Source organism: Mesoplodon mirus (assembly GCF_964341445.2).
Source record: "Mesoplodon mirus genome assembly, chromosome: 11".
NCBI lineage: Eukaryota > Metazoa > Chordata > Mammalia > Artiodactyla > Ziphiidae > Mesoplodon > Mesoplodon mirus.
Genome location: NC_138987.1, coordinates 54,021,285 through 54,042,791, shown reverse-complemented (window position 1 = coordinate 54,042,791; position 21,507 = coordinate 54,021,285). Strand labels below are relative to the sequence as shown.

The 21,507-nt window shown below is 42.9% G+C and overlaps 1 protein-coding gene across 7 annotated transcripts in view; it reads right to left on the bottom strand.

The window, feature by feature from the left end:
* Nucleotides 1-1,823: 1,823 nt before the first annotated feature.
* Nucleotides 1,824-21,507, bottom strand: part of PCED1B (PC-esterase domain containing 1B) — a 116,856-nt gene continuing 97,172 nt past the window's right edge. Inside the window, exons 3-8 of one of the 7 annotated variants that reach the window (XM_082636762.1) lie at nt 18,813-19,016; nt 17,932-18,003; nt 15,184-15,385; nt 10,758-11,085; nt 8,994-9,211; nt 1,824-3,494 (exon numbers count right to left, since the gene is read on the bottom strand). In XM_082636762.1, the coding sequence (XP_082492888.1) occupies nt 2,119-3,438 (1,320 nt within the window). In that variant the 5' untranslated portion in view covers nt 3,439-3,494; nt 8,994-9,211; nt 10,758-11,085; ... (1 more) ...; nt 17,932-18,003; nt 18,813-19,016 and the 3' untranslated portion in view covers nt 1,824-2,118. Of the gene's footprint in view, nt 3,495-4,562; nt 4,786-8,993; nt 9,212-10,757; nt 11,086-15,183; nt 15,386-17,931; nt 18,004-18,812; nt 19,353-21,507 lie in introns of those variants that run through there. The other 6 variants (XM_082636761.1, XM_082636764.1, XM_082636763.1 and 3 more) reach the window with 6 other exon arrangements.

Genomic DNA, 21,507 nt, shown 5'->3' with positions numbered 1-21,507 from the left:
CGCTAATGGATTTGGACTTTTGAGCTCCAGAACTGTAAGAGAATAAATACGTGTTGTTTTAAGCCACCATGTTTGTAGTATTTGGTACAGCAGCCATAGGAAATTAATACACGTGGGAAGAAGATTATCTGAGTTTACCCGTACTCCTAAACAGCTAAGAGAAACAGGACTGTTAAGTGATCGCTGCCACTTAATCCATACCATAGTGGATTCATCATCTAGTCAGTGTCTGGTGCTCAGCACTGTATGTCTAAGAACTCATTCTCCTTGGTTCATTAGGCATGAACAGATTAAGGTGGATGAATACATACTAACTTAACTCACAAGAGAGAGATATACACCACAACACAATTAATTGGCTTATTCATGGAAGTAGAAATACTAAATGGGTCAACTTACTTAGATCAACAGCTAAATGTTGCTTGATCTTGCTTGGGAATTGTAAAGCCAGATTGATGGCAACGGGCTCATCTTGATGTCTAATCATAGCCTGCTACACTCATCCCCATGGGATGAGAACATTTACACTGGTCAGATGGGTCCCTTCCCTCCTGATTATGTTGGGACCTTCTGGCAAATTTTGACTTGTAGGCACTACGTTTCTAGAGTCCTCAAAGATCATCATGACCCTATTTTGGCAAGATTCCCTCCAAGATACCGCAAAGATTAAATGTCAGTTTACCTCATCTTCTGTTGTCTCACCAGGAACACATACTCCACCTCATCATTCACTCACTGATTCATTCAAGAAATATTATTCAGTACTTACTAAGTTCCAGACATTGTGCTAGGGTTTCAGACACAAAGATAAGTAAGATAAAGGCCCCATTTTCTTATGATGTTTTAGTGGATTAAAAGTTTCCGCGTATTTCTTCTGTAAATAGCTGATCTCATCCATGTCTTGTGATTTCATGGACTCCATTTTTGCGGAATAACACTTCCTTGCCCTCATTGCCAAATTTAGAGATGGTCCAATTGAGGACCTGTAAAACAGTCAAATCAATTCCATGAAAAATCCTGTTATCTGGACAATTTTAGTCATGTCCTATTTTGACTGTTTTATCTAGGCATTAACATTTCACTAGTCTAGTGTGACAAAGGGCCTAACATTTAAACAATCTCAATGATGTTAACATTCCTACGAAACAGAGAAGAGATGGTGGTGTCCACCTGTCCAATTTGCAAGGAAAGGATTTGTGCACTGTGTGGTCCCTTCTAACTCATAGTTTTACTCTATGATGATTCATATTGTCATTGAGTGCAACTTAATTTTCTCAAGCCCCAAACTCAAGACTATTAAAGAAATCATAAAGTCATAAGCATGCCATTCACTCTAGTTTACATAACCAATAAACCTCTGGTTATGGAGCTATAAGGGTTTTTCATCATCAGTTCCATAGAAAGACCATGTTTGGTAAACTTCCCTTCTTGGTTTGTTGCAGTATAAATCAAGTTTGAAAGTTAATATAAACTGGATACTAGTATAAACTGTGAAAGACTAGTGGAGGAGTGATTTTTCTGTGTGATCTAGAACAAGTCACTCACCTCTTGACCTCAGATTCCCTGTTTGTAAATGTTAGTTAAATTTTATGTTTTTAGTTTTCTCAGTTCTAAAATTCCATGATTCTTCGAGAATCTCTGGAAAATATCACCACAAAAAGTTAAAGTTCTTTTGTTTATTTGTAAGGAATCAGATCCATTTTATGGAAACCCTTTAGAGAAATTCCATTTTGAGTAGTTTGTCAAGAGGCCGTAACTCTACAGCAGATACTGTCCCTGCTCTTATGAAGCTAAGTGTTCAATGGAAGGGAGAGGCACCATTAAATACAGACTCACAAAACTCACAATGACTTTTATGAAACAACTTGTTAATTTCAATTTTATATTTACAAAAAGACAGAGAGAATAGGCAGTGGGGAGGCAGGAATGATGCCTGGTCCCCCCTCGCAGAGTGCAGTGAGAGGCCACAGCCAGCGAGAATAGGTCAGACTGCCCTTCCCTGCCATTATTGATAACAGCAATGGACCAAAGGCTTCAGTTAACAAGGTCAGTCTGTCTGGGGAGAGTCAGATGATCTGTCCAGTCCATGTGCATGAGGAGGAAGGCACCCAAGTCAGTCTATTGAGGGCTTGGCTCTCTATAGGCTGGGGCCCTTCTCTTGGAAGTTCTGGGCCGCCCTCTCCAGGGCATGTAGGGGCCACGGGGACAATACCGGGGAAAACCCCTATGGACCACAGGGTCCTGCTGCTGATAACAGGGCTGGGGGAAGGGGGGCCCAGGCGGCTGGGGACTAAACATAAAGTCACCATCGAAGGCAAATTCTGTCTGGGTAGATGGGGGAATATCTGAATGGAAATGATTCAAGGAGAACTGATCCGATTGGAAAGGATGGTCTGAAGAAAAATAGGCATCTTGGGGACAGACTAGGAACGGGGGTGTCACCTGCTGAAGGGGGACGGGACGGGGTTTTGGGGGCAGGAGTGGGAACTGGGGTGGGCGGGGAGATGGCGTGGGGAGCAGGGGGCAGCACCCAGGCAGAGGCAGGGGTCGGGGCAGAGGAGGGAAGGCCGGTTGATCTCTGCAGGCCGGGAGCTGCCTCTCAAGTCTCCTGCCAGGTCCTTCCCTTGCGGGGCCATCCTTGATGCACTTGCCCACTGGGTCGCGCTGGGGCAGCTCCACCCCCCAGGCGTCGGCCACGTGGGCCAGCAGAAGCTGGGAGAGATGCCGGTGAGCTCGCTCGTTCCAGTGCACTCCGTCGGGCTGCAGGTACTTCCCTGTGTGGCGGCGGAAGTGGAAGTGCAAGTCCAGCACATCGAAGCCGTGCTTTTGGGCCTCGTTAGAGCTGTAGAAGTTGGCCTCAATCACGTTGGTTTTCAGTATGGAGGCCGCGGGTTGGAGCTCGGGCGGGAGGAAGCCGCTAGTGATGTTGTTGCCCACGGGCATGGCCGTGTTCCAAACCAGGAGGCACGACTCGGGCAGCACCTGGCGCAGGCGCCCAAACAGGCTCTCCAGGTTCTGCAGGTAGCTCGGCCAGGGGTCCTCCCGGTACCTGGTGAGGTCCCAGAGGCAGGAGTTCATGATGACCAGGTCCGGGTCGTGCTCACCCGAATGCAGCTCCTCCAGGATGGCTTCCAGGTAGTCGGAGTACACGCGCGTCAGGAAGTAGAAGCGCACCAGGTGCTGGCCAGAGCAGAACTGGCGCACCTCGCGGTAGTGGATGCCATTATGCATGCGGCCCTGCTTGCCCCCCTGCAGCAGCTCGTCCTGCTCGAAGCTGTACTCTCCCTTGGCCTTGAGCTGGCTGAGTGTGAGCAGGCAGTCCTTCTGCAGCAGGAGCACCAGGTCCTTGTACACGGCCCTCTGGACCGAGTCCCCCAGGATGACCACGAACTTGTTGTGGAGTAGCTGCCGTACTTCGGAGGCGAGCAGGTGGACCATGACGCCCGGGACGCGCTGTCTAGCTCCTTCCTTTCACTCGGTGTGTCTGCGGAAGGCTAGGACAGAAGGAGAGAGCATATGGGAAGGACCCACCTCGGGCAGGACGGTTTGGGAGGGCCTGGGGACGGGGATGGAACGTCAGCCCGGAAAGAAGGGAGCCTGGATCCAGAAGCCCTGGTTGGCCTGGACACAGTTTCTGCCTGAGACATAACTCTGAACACCCAGGAAACCCAGGTTCTACCTGGCCAGAGTGGTGCGGGGGGGGCCCTGCCCTCCCGGGCTGGAGGTACAACCACCACAAGATACCCCACCACTGGCCTGGAGGCAGCCCAGAAGTCTGACAACTGCAGAATGGTTAGGCAAATTTTGCAGCTGTTAAATACTGAGGATTATGATCAAGCAAGAACATGGAGAGTGTGATATATACTGTTAAGTTGAGGAAGTTACCATATGTGTGCCCCATTTCCCTGAAATGGTATAAAATAGATATGCATAGATATCACACTGAAAGAAAATAGGCAAAAAACAGTTTTTAATAGGACAGCAGGATTATGGGTGACTTGCCTCCCCCTCCCCTTTTTGTAAATATACTTTATATAGTCTTAAATCAATTTTAATAACTTAAAAGGAATTTAATGAAATGCAACAGGCCGCAGAAAGGAAGAGCACATATGCAAGGTCAGAAAACATTATAAAAACAGATTTCTTTTACAAGCGAGCAACTGTTTCTTATTAATGGGACTTGTAAGAAATAAATAAAATTGGAAATAATTCACATGTGTTTCAGCTGTAATATTCTTTGTGTTTCATTTGAAGGAGATCAGAATATGCCACCCCAAACATGCTTTGGCATAAGAAATATTTTAGCTAAAGGCCACTGAGAATCAATAGGTACAGAAAGAGTTCTCTGCCCTCCCACTATGAACCTAAAAGCAGGGCATGCATTTCCTTTTGAGGAAGGTGCCCCTTCCCCCAGCAAGGAGAGAAGAGCCAAGGAAGGAGACAGTGAATTGTCAACCCCGAGATGAGTCTGCATAAACAAACCTTACTAAAAGAGCCCTTATTTTCCATTAGTACCCCCAGAAATCCCTTCCCCACAATTTATCATCCCTTGAAACTCATACCCTTTGTTCTTTGTTAAAATGGTATATAAGCCCGGGCTATTCTGGTGGCACAGTGGTTGAGAGTCCGCCTGCCGATGCAGGGGACACGCATTCGTGCCCCGGTCCGGGAAGATCCCACATGTCGCGGAGCGGCTGGGTCTGTGAGCCATGGCCACTGAGCCTGCGCATCCGGAGCCTGTGCTCCGCAATGGGAGAGGCCACAACAGTGAGAAGCCCGCATACAGCAAAAAAAAAAAAAAAAAAAAGGTATATAAGCCCAAGTCTCACCACTTCTTTGAGTTTCATTCCTTTTCTGTGAACTTTTATGCACATAAATATTAACAAAACTTGTGTGCCTTTTCTCCTGTTAATCGATCTTTTGTTAGTTTTATTCACAGGGCCCCAGACACTGAACCTAAAAGTGTAGAGGAAAAGTTTTTTCTTCCCCAGTACACTGAATAAAACGTTGGAAGTTGTGAAACTTGTCTTCAGAACTTCAGATCGAGTTTATTTCAAGCTGCCATTTACAGCCATATCCACTAATGAATAAAAGGTGGAAACACACTAAAATACTACTGGCAAATCTCACATGGGGAGGAACATGGCATCCACTTCACACACTTACACAGAAGCTGTTAAAATCTGCTGTGGCTTGATATTCGTAGGCTTTCATGCGTTAATAAACATTTTAATAGGTGTGGTGGATAGCTATTATTAAATTACACATCTGGTTTTTAAAAGCTATACTATTTGTGGTTTTAAATGGGTATGAGTACAAAAATAAAAACATGAAGATGGATGGAGTACAAAAGTGCTCCACTAAGAGAACAGTTTAAAATACTGGCTTATATGAATCTTCATTTAAATGTTTTTACTATCAGATAAAAAGCTTAAAACTAGGATTTTGCTCATTGTGTTACAACAAAATAAAACATAATTAAGCCAACTCCAGATCCCCTTGGGGCTCAGGCATGTTCACTTCTTTATATTCATTTATTCATCCAACTCACACTTACTAAGCACTGACTAAATGCTCCACATGGAGCATATAAAAATGAGTAAAACCTGGTCTCGCCCTTCAGGAGCAGATCAGATATATTCACTGATAACTGTAATAAAAAGTTGAAAGTGCTAAGTGACATGAAAATAGAATGAGCAGGTGCAGTGGACTTTCAGGGGTCTTTGTGAACAGAATTACTCTACCCCAGACCCAAGTCTCCAAAGTGCAAAGTGAAGGGGAAAACCTTTCCCAGTGTTTTCAGGGCTCCCATGCCACCCCAGCTATATGTGCCCTCTCTGGGCTGGACTCTTGTCATATTCTGTTCTAGTCCCCTAGAGCAGCGGTCCCCAACCTTTTTTGGCACCAGGGACTGGTTTCATGGAAGACAATTTTTCCATGGACGGGGCGGGGGTGGGGAGATGGCATAGGCGGTAATGCGAGCAATGGGAAGCAACAGGGGAGCAGCAGATGAAGCTTCGCTCACTCGCCCGTCACTCACCTCCTGCTGTGTGGTCCAGTTCCTAACAGGCCTCGGACCCGTACCAGTCCACAGCCTGGGGGTTGGGGACCCCTGCCCTAGAGTAGAGGACATCATCCCCTTCCACTGGAGTTCCCTCCCCTAGGCTGGCAGATGTGATAACTCAGCGCTCTCTCCTTCAGTGGTACTGTGTTTACACGGCCCAATGCATTCCTTCTCTGAGTATGAAGTCCCTAGATCTCAACTCACAATGTGAGTCAAATCCGCTACTTAAAAGCTGTGGAAAACGGAGGCTCTTAAATATACTGGTGAAGAGCATTGCTTTTAGAGCCACACTATCTGGGTTTGAATCTCAGCTCTTCTATTTGCTAGTTCTTTATCCCTGGGCAACTTATTCGGCCTTTCTCTGCCTTAATTTTCCTGATCTGTAAAATGGGACTTTTAGCACCCACTTCAGAGATTTGATCTGAAGATTAAATATAAAGTGGTTAGAACAATGCCCTGACAAATAGAATGAATGACTATTTCTAATAGTCATAATTATAATTATATATATAATATATAATATATATAATATATATATTATACTATTATATTATATAGTATATATAATATATAATATATAAAAATATTATTATATTATATTATATTATTATATACACAATATATACAATATATAATATATATTATATATATAATTATAATTATTATAATCAATAATAATTCAAATCATCTGTAAAAGGGGATTACAATATTTGTGCCATTTGTCTAGTAGGGTTCTGTGAAGATAAAATGAGAAGAAGCAAGTGAAAATTTTTGAATAAAGCAAAATTAACATTTATTGAACAGCTACCAGATGCCAAGTGCTTTGTAAATGTTATCCGATTTGTGAGAAGGTTCTTATTCTTTCCATGTTACAGGGAAGGATCTTGATGTGATGGAGCTAAGATTTAAAACTACTGATGGCAAAGGCTGTCCCTGTAGGAGACATCCCTTAGAGCAGAACCCCTGCAGGTGAGTCTGAATCCAAAAGCTTGGCTCATGTCAGGGAAATATTTGGGGGCAAGATGGGAGAAGAGTGTTTCAGTGTGCCTTTAAGCATAGGCAGGTAATCCTTTACTCTGCCTGCTTGGGAGAGGGGTCCATGTGTACTTAGGGGGTTGGGGGTCAAGTGAGGATATAGATATATCTCATCCCATACCTTGATCTCAAGCAAGAGACATGCAAAAATTAAAAGACCTGGATTTTAGAATAACCAAAACAAACTTCTACAGATTTCAGAGTCTCACAGTGTTTGAGAAATTCTGGCTGCCCTATATCCTGACCAGTGAACCTAATCCACCCAGATGCTGTTCCAAGGGCTTGGAGCCAAAACCGGGCAAAAATGTCCACCTAAGATTTCTTATTGTTCTTCTGCAATGGAACAGGCAGATTGGACTGTAGGAAGAAGGGAGGGGGAAACGACTGGAAAGAAGCATTCCAGTTAGAAGCTGAAACTGAAATGCATGAAATTCTTGATAAACTTCCTGTCACAACAGAATTAACAAATCAGACATCCTCAGGACTATCACTGTGGGGGAAAAAATCATTTAAAGACTAAGATGCCAAGCATTAAAAACAAAACCTAATAAAAACAAAGTGATTTTTTTCAGAGGTGTGAGTGAAGAATAATTTGGAGAGCTGAATCTTCTCTGGTCTGGAAAAAAAAAAGTTGGTAAGTTCCGTTTTCAAAGCTTTTATTTATAAAAATGAAATAAAAAAGGGATTTGAAAACAGATCAGTGATCTTTTTGGCTTAAGAGTTTTTCTTTGCTTCAAATTTGCAAAACTTATTAGTTTTGGTAGCTATTTTATAGATCAATTGACGCATTCATTCATTCATTAAGGAATTCATTGAGAACTAGATATTGTGCTAGGTGCAAGGAGTAGGTATAAAAAGGCAGTCTCTTCTCTCAAGAGGAGGGGTAAGAAAATGGACATATACAAATATCAAAGGAGCTAACAGCTAGAAGTGATGTATGTAAATGAAATATCAAAGCCAGTAGGAAGAGTCAAAGGGGAGGGAGGAGATAGACAGATGATCCAATGCAATCTGTGATTCCAGCCTCAAATTAAAATCGATTTTTAAAAGAGTTTTATGATGATTCCTTAAATCATAATTACAAGTAGTTCCATGTTTTTCTGTTTTCAAAGTAAAATTTGGGCTTTGGCTAAAGCTCTGACAGAAATATACATTAATAATGGCTACTACTATAATAAATTACTTTTAGGCATCTTGCTTAGATTTCCATTTGGCGATAATTGCTTTTTTTTTTTTGCGGTACACGGGTCTCTCACTGTTGTGGCCTCTCCCGTTGCGGAGCACAGGCTTCAGACGCGCAGGCTCAGCGGCCATGGCTCACGGGCCCAACCGCTCCGCGGCATGTGGGATCTTCCCGAACCGGGGCACGAACCCGTGTCCCCTGCATCGGCAGGCGGACTCTCAACCACTGCGCCACCAGGGAAGCCCGATAATTGCTTTTTTAATAGCTTCATAAACCGTCACTTGTAAATCACTGACTATTGCTTTATAACTATCACAAACCAAACACACAGCATTGTTTTTTATTAATCAATGTGTTGTAGAAATTAGGTTAGTTTTTTTCTTTTCCTATTATCTTTAGTTAAAGGAAGAGTGGCAAAGATATAGAGGCCAGTTACTGCGGAGACCCTGCAAAGAAGTCTTAAATCACAGAGGTAATCACTAACAATTAAGACGTTGTTTTGATTAGTTGTAGGAAGTACTTCTAACTAGTTTAGAGGTTTCTTGCATATGACTAACCGTCTTAATGCAACACTGTACTAGGAACATAAATAGTTCATTTCCTTCTAACTGCATTTTTGGTGATCAGATCTATGTTTGAACTATCCAAGATCCCCTTAAATGTTAATGGAATAGATGTTACAAATAAGAAAATGATTTTTCGTGAACTCACCTATACAGCTTACCAGTTCTCGGTATTTGTTTAGTTTTCTATGTGGAATTTAAACTGGTCAAAAATTAAATTGCGTATCATGTAAAGTTTCCAAAGGAAAGAGAAAAGCAAAAGATTCCAACTTCTCTTTAGGAAAGCAAACTTCTCTCTTCTGCAGATGGGGATTCTCAAGAGATTGACCTTTTGATTTGGGGCAAGTCAGTTAACATTCTACTCCTCTGTAAACACAAAAATGGGAAAATAATGCAGGCCTATTATTTTAAAAAGTGGTTTTAGGAGAAATTGTTAAAGATACATGAAAGTACTGTGAGATACCGTGATAAATAAAGCAATAGAAAGATGATTTCCAAATATTAGCCATTGGAAAGACCGATTTTAATCCCACACCCCTCACCTCTAATATACGCCTCAGCTCTGCAGCCCATTAATTAATTCAGTAAAAATTTAGAAGACACCGTGTATACCTGGGGCTGTGACAGGTGTCATTCTGCAAGTTTGGCTCACATCCCCCCACAACTCTCATGGTTTCTCTACCCCATCCCAACACATATGTCATATGGCCTATATTTCTCACTTGGTTATTCAGTTAGTTCTTATACACCACAGCTAAAATCTCAGAAACATGTAGCATAAATGGAAAATTGAATTTAGATTAATGATCTTCGAACATTTAGAGTAATGTAACCGCAAGTTTTCCTCGTGGAGGCAGGAATCACTGTGGACATAATTCCGTTTGTATCCGTACCATCCTCACCAGGCCACAATCTTAATTTGTGATTCTTTTGTAATAAAGTAGCAACAGAAGAATTTCACACATTTGAAGAATTTGAAAATTACCAAGTTTAAAAATCCTAAGGCAGCGTATTTTCCCCATAGTAATAGTCCAATATAAAAATTTCTTATGGATTATACAAAGAAACGCAGGGGACATCCTTTATGAATGACGTGCAGGTTCATAATACCTGATATGCAGGTAACTTCTATAAAAACAAAGATAAACTATGGAGCCTTTATCCGAAGAGCCCCATTAAAAAAAAACCAACCAACCAACCAAACAAACAAACAAACAAAAACCTCGTATTTTACAAAAGGACCTCCTAAAGTAAAAAAATCAAAGCAATTCATATAAACAAAATATGATTTCAATCATGTACAGCCTATGATGAACTTCCACATTCTGGTCTCGAACCATTATTTAAACTACACTTGTGGGAATTCCCTGGCGGTCCAGTGGTTAGGACTCCAAGCTCTCACTGCCAAGGGCAGGGTTCGGTCCCTGCTCGGGAACTATAAAATCCCACAAGCCACGTGGTGAGGCCAAACACAACAACAACAAAAAAAACTACATTTGCTAACTCCCTACCTGTTACTCCTCTAACAGGAATGAAAGATACTGGAAGGCAGTGACCTGGCTTTCACTTCCAGGAGACGACATAGTCAGATGTGGACTCTGGCCTTGAACAGCCGTGTGCTCTTGGGCTGCCTGCCCACTGCCCTGAGCCACGGTTTTTTTTCTGGTGTCAAACAGGGTAATATCCCCCATGTCAGTCAATAATAGTGAAGATGAAAAGAGATCAAGGTCAGCGTCCATCAGAGGCCTAGGCCAGTGCCTAAGTGCATTAGGCACCTTTAAACCCCCCGCACAGCAACCCCTCCCTGTGGGGAGAATGCTGAGCCAGCAGAAGGCAGCTCGCTCTGGTTGCCTCCCTCAAACTTCAAACCCACAGCTCCCCGTTCTTCCCTCCCAAAGGGGCAGAGCTGTACCTCCTCAGGTGTAAAGGTGATCCCTCAGCTCAGGTGGCTGGTCCTCCTACATCCTCAGGCACTTTGCTCCAGGAGGTCCCCCGGAGAGGGGAGAATTATGCTTTCTACGTTTCCTTCAATCTCCTGGGGCTGGCTCCTTTCTTTAAACCTTAAACACATTCTAGTTTCTTGCTTTAAAAAAGAAAGGAAACGTCTTTGACTCCACCTCCAAGACAGTCCTATCTTGTGCTTCCCCTTCAAGGCCACTTTTTGCAAAGTTGTTTGAACTGGCTGTGTCTGGGTCCTCACCTCCCACTCACTCCTCCTTTTACTTGATTCTGGATTCCAACTGCACCAAAGCAAAGAAACGTTTGTCAGTAAATCCCCAGCGATTTCCTTGTTGCTCCTTTCAGCGACTACTTCTCGGTCGTTATCACATATGTAGCATTCCTAGCTCCCTGGGGCTGGGGCACGATGGTGATTCCCTTCCATAACTCTGCCGGAGAGTCTGACACCCTGGTCTCCTGTCTCACCTCTCCCGGTATCCTGTGTGAGTTTCTCTTTCTCTGGCTATCCCCAAACGTCAGTCTTTCTCAAGGCCCACTCATTGGCTCCTTCCTTCTTTTCTTCAACATTCTTTCCTTCGGTGGATTCATCCACGCTCTTGGTGTCCATCCGTAAGGTGAACATACACTATTTGCCCCAACTTTTCTGGTTTACCTCTGCTTTCCCAGCATAATCGTTAATAGCGACGCTCCCCCTAAATGTCCCATTCGGGAAGGAAACAAATGATACAGTCCCCATATCAATTACTATTTGTATGCAGATGACTCCGAATTGAGGCCATAGAGCACAGAGGCTGAGGGGATGGGCCCTCGAGTCAGCCCCCTGGGTTTATATCCTGCTCCACCACTTACTAGCCTCTGAGACCCTGGGTAGAGTAACACTTCAGAATTTTTACCTATAAAACAGGAATACTACTATAGATTTCTTAAGAAGTGAGGGTTAAATGAACACATGTAAAGTCCTTAACATGAGGTCTATCATATTTTTAAGTGCTCAGTAAATTTAGCTAGCCCAAACTTGTCTCCTGAGTGCCTGACATATTCTGGTGAGTAGAATAAGGTGAGTTCAGGTGAGTTCCAAGCCGTGGGGGGGGGGGGGCAAGGAGTGACTTAGTCTGCGTGGGCCTCTTATCACTTCTAAATTCTCTAGATGCCATTATCCTTCCATCAAACTGTGGCTGAATTCCTAACATAATTCTCTTGTGACCTTTGAACAATCTTCCTAAAGGTAAATATCGATCATCCGTGGGAATGATGGCATATTTTGATGTGCATTTTCAGAGAACTGCTATATAATTTATGCTTGCAACACTGGCTGGGGATAACTAGGTGGAAACAAACTCTGCTTCTAAAACGCTTGGGTCAAGTCATTTTATTTTTCATGACTGTGGCCATTTCCACTGTTCGTAAAACATCAAAATCCTTCAGTGACAGCCTGGATATAGATCAGTTCAACTATTTCTTGGCAACAAAAAAATAAGATGTAATTTTTGAAAATACACTTTAGGGAGGAGAATGTTGCAATATATTTTAGGAGGCTGAGCACAGAAATCAATTTCACCTCTGTTTTAGATTTTATGGTTAAATTTTCTACTTCCCATACATTTCTCTTAATCCTTAAGGAAGTGCGTCTTATTTTGATTGAAATACTTTCTAAAATGGGAGAGTTTTTATTTTATACGTGTTTTCTCATATTTCTCAATTTCATATCTTCACTGTCAACTGATACGCTAGCGTAACTACAACATTTTGCATTTTTAAACTTTGTTTTTTAACCTAGGGTATGATCATTCCTTCTGTGCATCTCTCCAAAGCCTGTGGATGAATTATAGAACTTGCGTATACCCAGAGGGCTTTTTCTTACTTCTTCATGTTTGCTCCGTGACTCAGCATTGAGCATTCCCTAACCCTTTGTCCTACTGAAATTCTGTTCCTTCTTTAAGACCCAGTTTAGAGTACAATTCTGTCTGAGAGCCTTTCCTAGTTTCCCAGACAGAAAAATCTCCCCTTCCTCTGACAGATGCCTCTATTTAGCACTTGGTTCTGTTTTATTCTATAATTACCTGTCCATGTGTATTTCTACCCCAGTACATCCCAGTCCTGGGTGGCAGAAATGGGTCTCACCCATCCTTGTACCCCTCATGGACCAATGGTTATTATCCATTGAGCGTTTACCCTGTGCAAGGCCTATTCTATTCTCATGACCTAGTGAAGTAGAAACTATTATTATCTCCATTTTATGGGTGAGTAAAGTGAGGCTTGGAGAAGTTATGTCAATCATCCAAAGTTGTACAGCTAGTAAGAAGAGGCAGCACTGGTCCCTTATGGACAGTGAATCTACTGATTGATTAGATAAGCTTAAGATTTTGTTTTGCTTCTTTAGGACATATGGCTCCAGAGCCCAGGCTTTTAACCTCAGCTATACAGACTTATTGAAATCAAGAGGAAAAAATAATCTTACCTAGGAAAAAATTTTGCATATAATTTTCCTTTTTATACTCTGTCGAAAAACAAAACAAAGTAATGCTGTGTGCACAGCTTTCAATTTTTCCATGTGAAAACAAGGCAGTTATGAAATCAACCTAGTTGTTTCCGTCACTGATAGTTAGCTCTTCTTCTAAGTGGGTCAGTGGGAAAGTCACTGCTGCACTAAAGCTACAATAATGTTTCAAAATTTTCTATTCTTACCTTGCCTACTCTAGATTCTAACTACTCTAGGTTCAATGGCTGAGTAAAAGTTTCCATGACTGAAAAGAGTGTGGGTTGGTGGTGCTAATAATGACTAAACTGCTTTCAACTGATTAACAGGTTGGATCCTGAAAATTCTGTCTTCAGGAATGGCCACAAAAGCCCATTTAACCAGCGATGCGAACCCTAGGCTGAGCCAGCAGGCTGAGGGTTTCTGCTACCGCCAGTGCTCACTTCATCTCTGTGTGTTCAACCTTGAAATGGAAGGAATGGCCCCTATATTCCTCTAGGGAGATTGCCAAGAAGAGCTTTTTAAATGAATATTATTTTATTATTGCTGTGGGTATTATTATTAACAATATTACATAGTATTGAGATACTAGGTGCGGTAGTGTTTCAAATGGGGAACAAAGCTCTTGAATGGAAGAATAGGATCCTCAGAGCCAGTCTCTGTCTGCCCTGCTGCCTACCGCCTCTCTTTGGTAGAGGGATCTGGAAGCCCTGGGTTCTCACTGCTTTCCGTGTAGATTTCCCCAGTTTCTTTATTTTTATTTTTATGTTTTTCTGGGTCATGAAAGGTTTTGTTCTTACTTTCAGAAAGCATTTTTTTTTAAATTTTGTTTTTTATTGGGGTAGGTATAGTTGTTTTACAATGTTGTGTTAGTTTCTACTGTATAGCAAAGTGGAGTTCCCTGTACTATACAGCAAGTTCTTATTAGTTATCTATTTTATACGTATTAGTGTATATATGTCAAAGATTTCCCCAGTTTCAAGCCCAAGGCTGGGAACTGGAGGAGGGATGAGGTGCAGGAGGGGAGGGGGCTGAGGAAGTGAGAATCTAGGCTGGAGAACTGAAGGCACCGGCTCACTTCTGACACCAGGCCTTTCCCAAGTCCTGCTTTCCTCCCTTGAGACCTGAGTTTGACCCGAAGAGTTTCTTCCTACCACACGCTCAGGAGAGCTCTCAGCTTCTCCCTTATCCCTCAGTAACAAAACTAAGCTAACAGCACTGCCTACCTCAGGGTGAATTGTGGAAATGAAAGGAAATGCTCTGAAAACTCCACGATGTTAATTGTTGTTATTCTGAGTCAGCTCAGCATATTTGGGGGATGGGATTTAGCAGTTAAGGGAGCCTTCCAATGAAATCTAGTCTTTAGCTTATTATTTACTAAGTTAACTTGTTATTTAGTCACGTTATTTAGTACCCACTCCGACAGTATGTTCAGTAGTTATTCCTCTTAAGACCCGTATGAAATTCGTACTTTATTCTCTCCATTTTACACGTTCGAAAATTAAAAGATTGAGTCATCTGCCCAAGGTCATCCATTTTATAAAAGGTGGAGCTGGGAGTCATAACTGATGCCAAGCCGTTGTGGTCAACCACAACATACAAGATTATACAGACAATAGACGTGTCACCTCCTTTCTCCAGTTCACAGCTGGCTGTTCCCTTGCACTGTACGCTTTTAGAGGTTTAGTAGCTTATCAGTCACAAATCCTTACTACAAAATAATATTACAATAATAATAGTTGTCTCTTTAGGGCTCTTCAGTTAAGTGGGGGTAGGGTGGAGTGGGCTAGGATGGTGATTTCTTCCTATACAAAGTGCCCAAGAAATGAGGATCCCGAGAAAGGCTGGTCAGAAATGCGAAATTAATGCTTAAAATAAAATGGAAAAACTGGAAAGTACTTACTCATTAAAGTAACTGGTGATTAAAAAATGTGCCTCTCAGTTGATTCTAGTTCTTTTCCTAGACAGACTCCTTTCTCAGCTGGAGGTTGACGTGTCAGGTTGGACAGCCCAGAGCCTGGGCTGCAAGGCAGATAAGTTCACCTCTGGGTGTTGCTCCGTTTGTGAGCCAGCGTCTGGGGAGAAGAGGCCATTTCTGGTGGCATCTAGGGCAAATGACACGAGTCAGCATTTACTTTCTTGCATTACAAAGTGGAAGACTAGTGACCGAAGCTTAAGAACTGGGCAAATACGAAAACACAAAGTGGTAAGTAAATCAAAATACAGCATCTTCCTGGAATTTGGCTCTGAGCTAGTTTTCATTTCACATTTCTCAGTAATTTGGGTGTAATGACTCTTGCCTGGTTTCGTTCTAACAATTCAGACCCTGGGCTCTTGTCACCCTTACTTGTGTGGTTTGTTCGCAGCTGGGAAAGCTATTAGAGGGGGAGAAGGAAGGAGAGACAGCGAGGGGCCAGGAGGCAGAAGTGAGGAGACACAGGAAATGATGAGAGGATGATTGCTCCCTTTTCTAATTAGTTTTTTAAAGTCATAATCTTGCACTTTTGTGTGGGGCATTACAGTTTACAAGCCACTTTCAGATCGCTTCCTTTGCTCCTCCCACACACTGTGGGCGGAAGAATAGACCATTCCACAGCTGCAGAAAGCAAGGGGCCTCAGCCACAGGCCTCAGGTAAACACAGAAAATGGCAGAGCCAGGAAGCCTTCTCTCCCCCTCCATTTGAAACCAGCAGGTGACGAGGGGAAAAAGGGAAGTGGTCCTCTGATTGATTAGATAAGCTCAGAGCTTTGTTTTGTTTTGGAAGGACCTGATTTGGAAGAGGAGGAAAATCATATCACATCCCCTACAGATACCCAGACAAAAGAGACGGAGGAAATAAATCATAAAAAAAGAGAAAATGAAGCTTTAAAAGTTCTCCCCAAATGGCAAACCCTCTAGAGGTGTGTCAAACACTTTAGGATAGAATGTGTCTCCACTACATTAAGTGGTATAAAATACCTAATGAACAAGAGTAACAGATTCCAAAATGGTCCTGAAATACTTGCCCTTCACGCCTACATTGTTTTTGTTTTTAATGCTATGTTTTAGGTAAACTGGCCGATAAAGCAACGCAGTTGTCTTTTCTTGAAAAATACCACTTTACTTCACTGACTGCTCAATGTATGGCTTAAAAATTAATCCTACACATTACCCATTGTTTTGATCCTCTTATCTATAGCCACAGATCAAATTACTTCACAGTTTTTCCATGAGTTTTAATACAATCATTATTGTGTCTCAAGACAGGGCTGCATCTAGAACCCAGCTGATAACTTTAGTATTTTAAAACTCAGAGTAGTCTGTGACATCACTTTGAAAATGTGCCATTTATTTGATTCTAGCAATTCTATAAATGAGTTGCAAATCTAACTTTAGTATTTTAAAATTCAGAGTAATCTATGACATAATTTGAAAACTTGCCATTATTTGATTCTTGCAATTCTATAAATGAGTTGCAGATCTTTCCAGTTCTCTAAATTCCAGCTAGTGTGTACTTTGTGAGAATAAAAGAACAATTTAGAGGATGACTAAAATTCACATAATTATCCTAAGAGCAGAGAATAGAGGAGCTGTAATAATGCAAATGATAATCTTGCTTGTACTCTTTAAATTTAAAATGAATTTTTTTGAGACCAAGCAACAGATTTTCCACTGATTTTCTTACTTCCAAGAACTTATTATGATATATGGAGACAGTTATGATTGCTATTCTGGCCCCATTTCATGTTCCGTAGCTCAGTGAGCTGCCTTTCTCATCCACCAAACCTGGCTTTTTCCTAAAAAATAATGAGAACTATGCATGTATAATGTTTTGCACTTAGAATGTGCTATCTCACAACAGATCCCAGTACATAAAGTAAGGCAAGTTCTAATTATTATCTTCACTTTGTAGATGGTGAAACTGAGGCCCTGGGAGGGCTTAAGTGACTTAAATCCCCTTGGTGGATCAGCGCAGGATGGAGTGCTTCTGTCTGCAGGGAGTCATCGTCACTGCCCTCTGGGGGCCTGGGGAGTTGGGGGGCGGAGAAGGCCAAACAGGGCACACTGCCCTCATTGTGATTCTTACATTTTGCTTATTTCTAGAAGCGATTTAATGCACATGGCACAAAACTTCAGAAGGTACAACTGGTATATGAGTGAGAAGTAAGTCCCCCTCCCTTTCTTCTTCCCTAATCCCTCATTTTTCTTTCTAGAAACAATACTGTCATCAGCTTCTTGTCTATTCTACCAGAAATATTCTATACAGATATTCTATATGTCTCTGAAATATTTTATTTTCTTTCTTCTTTCTGAAAGAGTCAACTTCCCTTTTCATTGAAGGCAGTTGTTTGGAAAGAATATGAACATCACTTAGAACCAATGTTAAACTGCAGAAACTGATCTTTGGTAAACCGATCATCCAGAATGTTCCAAACACTCAAATGTTTTCAAAAAACTCAAGACTCATAACAGCCTGTAAAAGGAGGTGGGCTGCTCTCCCTGTGGTGTGGTGTCCCATCTGGGGACTACTCAGAAACCCTGATCTTGATTTGTGATTTGGTGACTGCCTGTCTGTTGATGGTGAGGATTGGAGCCAGAGCTATGATGCTGTGAAATAAAGTGAACTGTCAGATCACTGGCTTTGGGGCCAAACAGACTTGGGTTTGAAACCTGATTCTGTCACTTGTAGCTGCATGTCTTTGGTAGTCACTTAACTCCTCTGTGACTCTGTGATTTTCTCATCTGAGAAACAGGGATAGAAATAAGCACTACAGAGATGCAAGGATTAAACGAGAAAAACAGACAAGAACCAGGTACACCGTGGTGTATAATAAAATATATCTATATCATTAACCATGGCTCATTTATTCATTCTCTCTTTCACTCATTCATTCAAAATAATCGTGGTAGGCAGTATTAGAGGTGCTAGGGATATCGCTGTGAATAACACGGAAAAAAAAAACCACCTTGTCCTTATAGAGTTGACATTTGGGCTGAGGGGAAGCAATTAAAAAGTAAGTAGAATAATATGTTAGATAAAAGAAAAGAGGGGGCTTCCCTGGTGGCACAGTGGTTGAGAGTCCGCCTGCTGATGCAGGGGACATGGGTTCGTGCCCCGGTCCGGGAAGATCCCACATGCCGCGGAGCGGCTGGGCCCATGAGCCATGGCTGCTGAGCCTGCGCGTCCGGAGCCTGTGCTCCTCAACAGGAGAGGCCACAACAGTGAGGAACATGATTGCTGCATGGGGAGGACGTGGGGACTGTGGGTTGGAATTTTAAATGGTGTGGCCACAGGGTTCATAACACTGTACCCTAGAATACAGCACCTGGACATACTGAATATTTTAAGCTGAAAGAATGTGAGAAACAGCAGGTACTAGAAGGACTCTCTGATGACCCCTGAAGCAGGTCCTAAGACCCTGTGTGGGAGGGGCCCTCTCTATACTCATAAGAAAGGAGCATCCTTATCTCTGAAGACAAAGGGACTCTGAGAGGAATTCCAACAAACAGGCCTTGTTAAGTTCCCTCTGTTCACCGCCCTTAGCTCTTACCCTTTGTCCTATCAATCTTCATCAAACCCAGTGTGAAAACACTCAGGCTGAACCTTCCTTTAGGTCTTCATTTCCTTTGGAAGGCTACTTTGTAGTTTTTCTCCTGTTAATCTGTCTTTTGTTACAGAGACCCAGCTGACAACCAGAAGACAGAAGGGACCAACAGTATCCAGAGGGAGGTAATGGAGCAAACCATGTGGAAATCTGTGGGGAGAAAGCAGAGAGAACAAGAAGGAGGTGAGGGTGACTAGACTGAGTGAACAAGGGAGGGGGACACGGGAGACACACTCAGGGAAGAAGGGAGACAGATCAAGGTCATTGAAAGGACTTGGGCTTTTATTTTGGGAGCCGTTGTGTAGGGTTTGAGCTGAAAATCAACACCACTTTAGTCTAGACTGTCTGGGTTAAGAGGGGAAGGAGGGGGACCAATTAGGAGGTTACTGAGTAAGGCAGGAGTTGAGCCTTAAGCCAGAATGACATTAGCCGAGGAATGAGAAAGGGTCAGATTCTGGAGATATATATATATATATATATATATATATATATTTTTTTTTTTTTTTTTCCCAGTACGCGGGCCTCTCACTGCTGTGGCGTCTCCCGTTGTGGAGCACAGGCTCCGGACGCGCAGGCTCAGTGGCCATGGCTCACGGGCCCAGCTGCTCCGCGGCATGTGGGATCTTCCCGGACCGGGGCACGATCCCATGTTCCCTGCATCGGCAGGCAGACTCTCAACCACTGCGCCACCAGGGAAGCCCCTGGATATATTTTGAAAGTAGAGGTGGTAGGATTTGCTTGTGGAGATGAGATGGGGTGTGAGAAAAGGAGGGAAGACAAAGGCTAGCTCCATGGCTCTTGGCCTGAGCAACAGGAGGGATGAAGTTACTGGATAAAGTTACTGAGATGGAGAAACTTTGGGAGAAACAGGTTTGGGGGTGGAGGGCTTGTTCTGGTCGAGATTCCTTTTATGCATCCATAGTCATTTGTGGAATGGGGATCTGGAGCTGAGTGGAGAGGACCAGGCTGGAGATAGCAGTTTGGTTTGGGTTTAGATGCTGTTGCCAATGGAGACGATGAAGCTAGAGAAGAAAAGCTGTCTGAGAATTGAGCCCTGGGGCGCTCCACACCTGGGAGGTCAGGAAGAGGAGAAGGAACCTGGAAAGGGACTGAGAAGGAAGAGTCGGTGAAGCAGGAAGAAGAATGTGTGAGGTCCCAGGAGCCAAGAGAAAAACATGTGTCAAGGGAGGACTCCAAGGAGGGACGGTCTGAGTCAGAGACAGCTGATAAGTCAAGTGGGGTGTTTGGCCATCGGCAGGACATTGGGAACCTAGACAGAGTGGTGGGGAAGACTGCGGGTTAGAGTGGTTAAGAGACAATGGGAGGAGAATTGGAGGCAGTGCCCCCCTCGAGAGGAGTTTTACTCTAAAGGGAAGCCAAGAGAGAGAAGTCAGCTGGAGGGAAAGTGGTGGTAAGAGAGTTTTTGTTTCTTTTAAGATGGGGAACAATGGTAGCATGTTTGGATGCTTAGAGGAATGATTCAGTAAACAGGGAAAAACAGATGCTGCAGGAGGAATGGGGAGAATTCTGGAGCCATGCCCTTGAGTTGGCGAAAGGGATGGGCTCTAGTGCCCAGGTGGAGGGCGTGGCCTTGGGTAGGAGCATGGACAGTTCAACCAGAGAAATGCCAGGGAAGACGCGTTATGTGGAGGTGACAGCTGGTTGGGGTTTTCCCGATTGCTCTTTTCTTAGTGAAATAGGCAGCAAGGTCCAGGTCACCAGTTGAGAGTGAACCTGGGGAAGGTGGGATTAGAGGTTTGAGGATGGAGAAGAGGTATGAAATAGTCGTCTGGGGGATGAGGAGGCTGCCATTACTCAACAGTATGGAGGCCCACTTAAAGCTGGGAGCCCTTATTTCGACTGAGGATGCCCAGCAGGGGTGGTTGGTTTTCTCTACTCTGTTTTCAGCCATGTGGGTGCAGGTGCAGAGTAGGCAAGAATGGTATTTAGTCGGATTGGGGTTTTGCCTTTCAGTTTCTATTTATGTTAATGTGCCATTAGAAATTTATAATTTATTTTAAACCATGATTTATTTAAAAGCAAACTCACAAAAGTCAAATATAATTTAGTGAAAAAGTATTCTGAATATAAGGGCAGAAATGATGGTTCCTTTAATATTAACAACTTTTTAATAGTTCCAGCCACAGATTAATTTAGACTTATCTTTCTATGAGCCATTATCATTAGAGCCACATTTTCTATTTTAAGGAAAACTTATTTTTCTTATCTTCTTGGAACTGAGTGTTTCAAGCAGGCCAGAAATCAGCCCACTAAATATTTACTTATAAATGCACTTATTTCAGCCAGCTGGTGTGTGTTTGTGTTCAAATCAATGCCTGGTTACCTTAAAAAGAGGACCAAATTTGGCAAATCACAAAAAATATGTGTTTTCTTTGCTTGTATGACTTGAAACAGTACGTATTTTCGATCATTTCTCTTCAAAGCATTTGCATTTAGCACTTTCAAGCACATATGAATAATTTGTTTCTTTGGGGGCACAAAGTCTTCTCTGAGAGTATATTAAGAATTTTGAGGGCTTCCCTGGTGGCGCAATGGTTAAGAATCCACCTGCCAATGCAGGGGACACGGGTTCAAGCCCTGGTCTGGGAAGATCCCACATGCCGCAGAGCAGCTAAGCCCG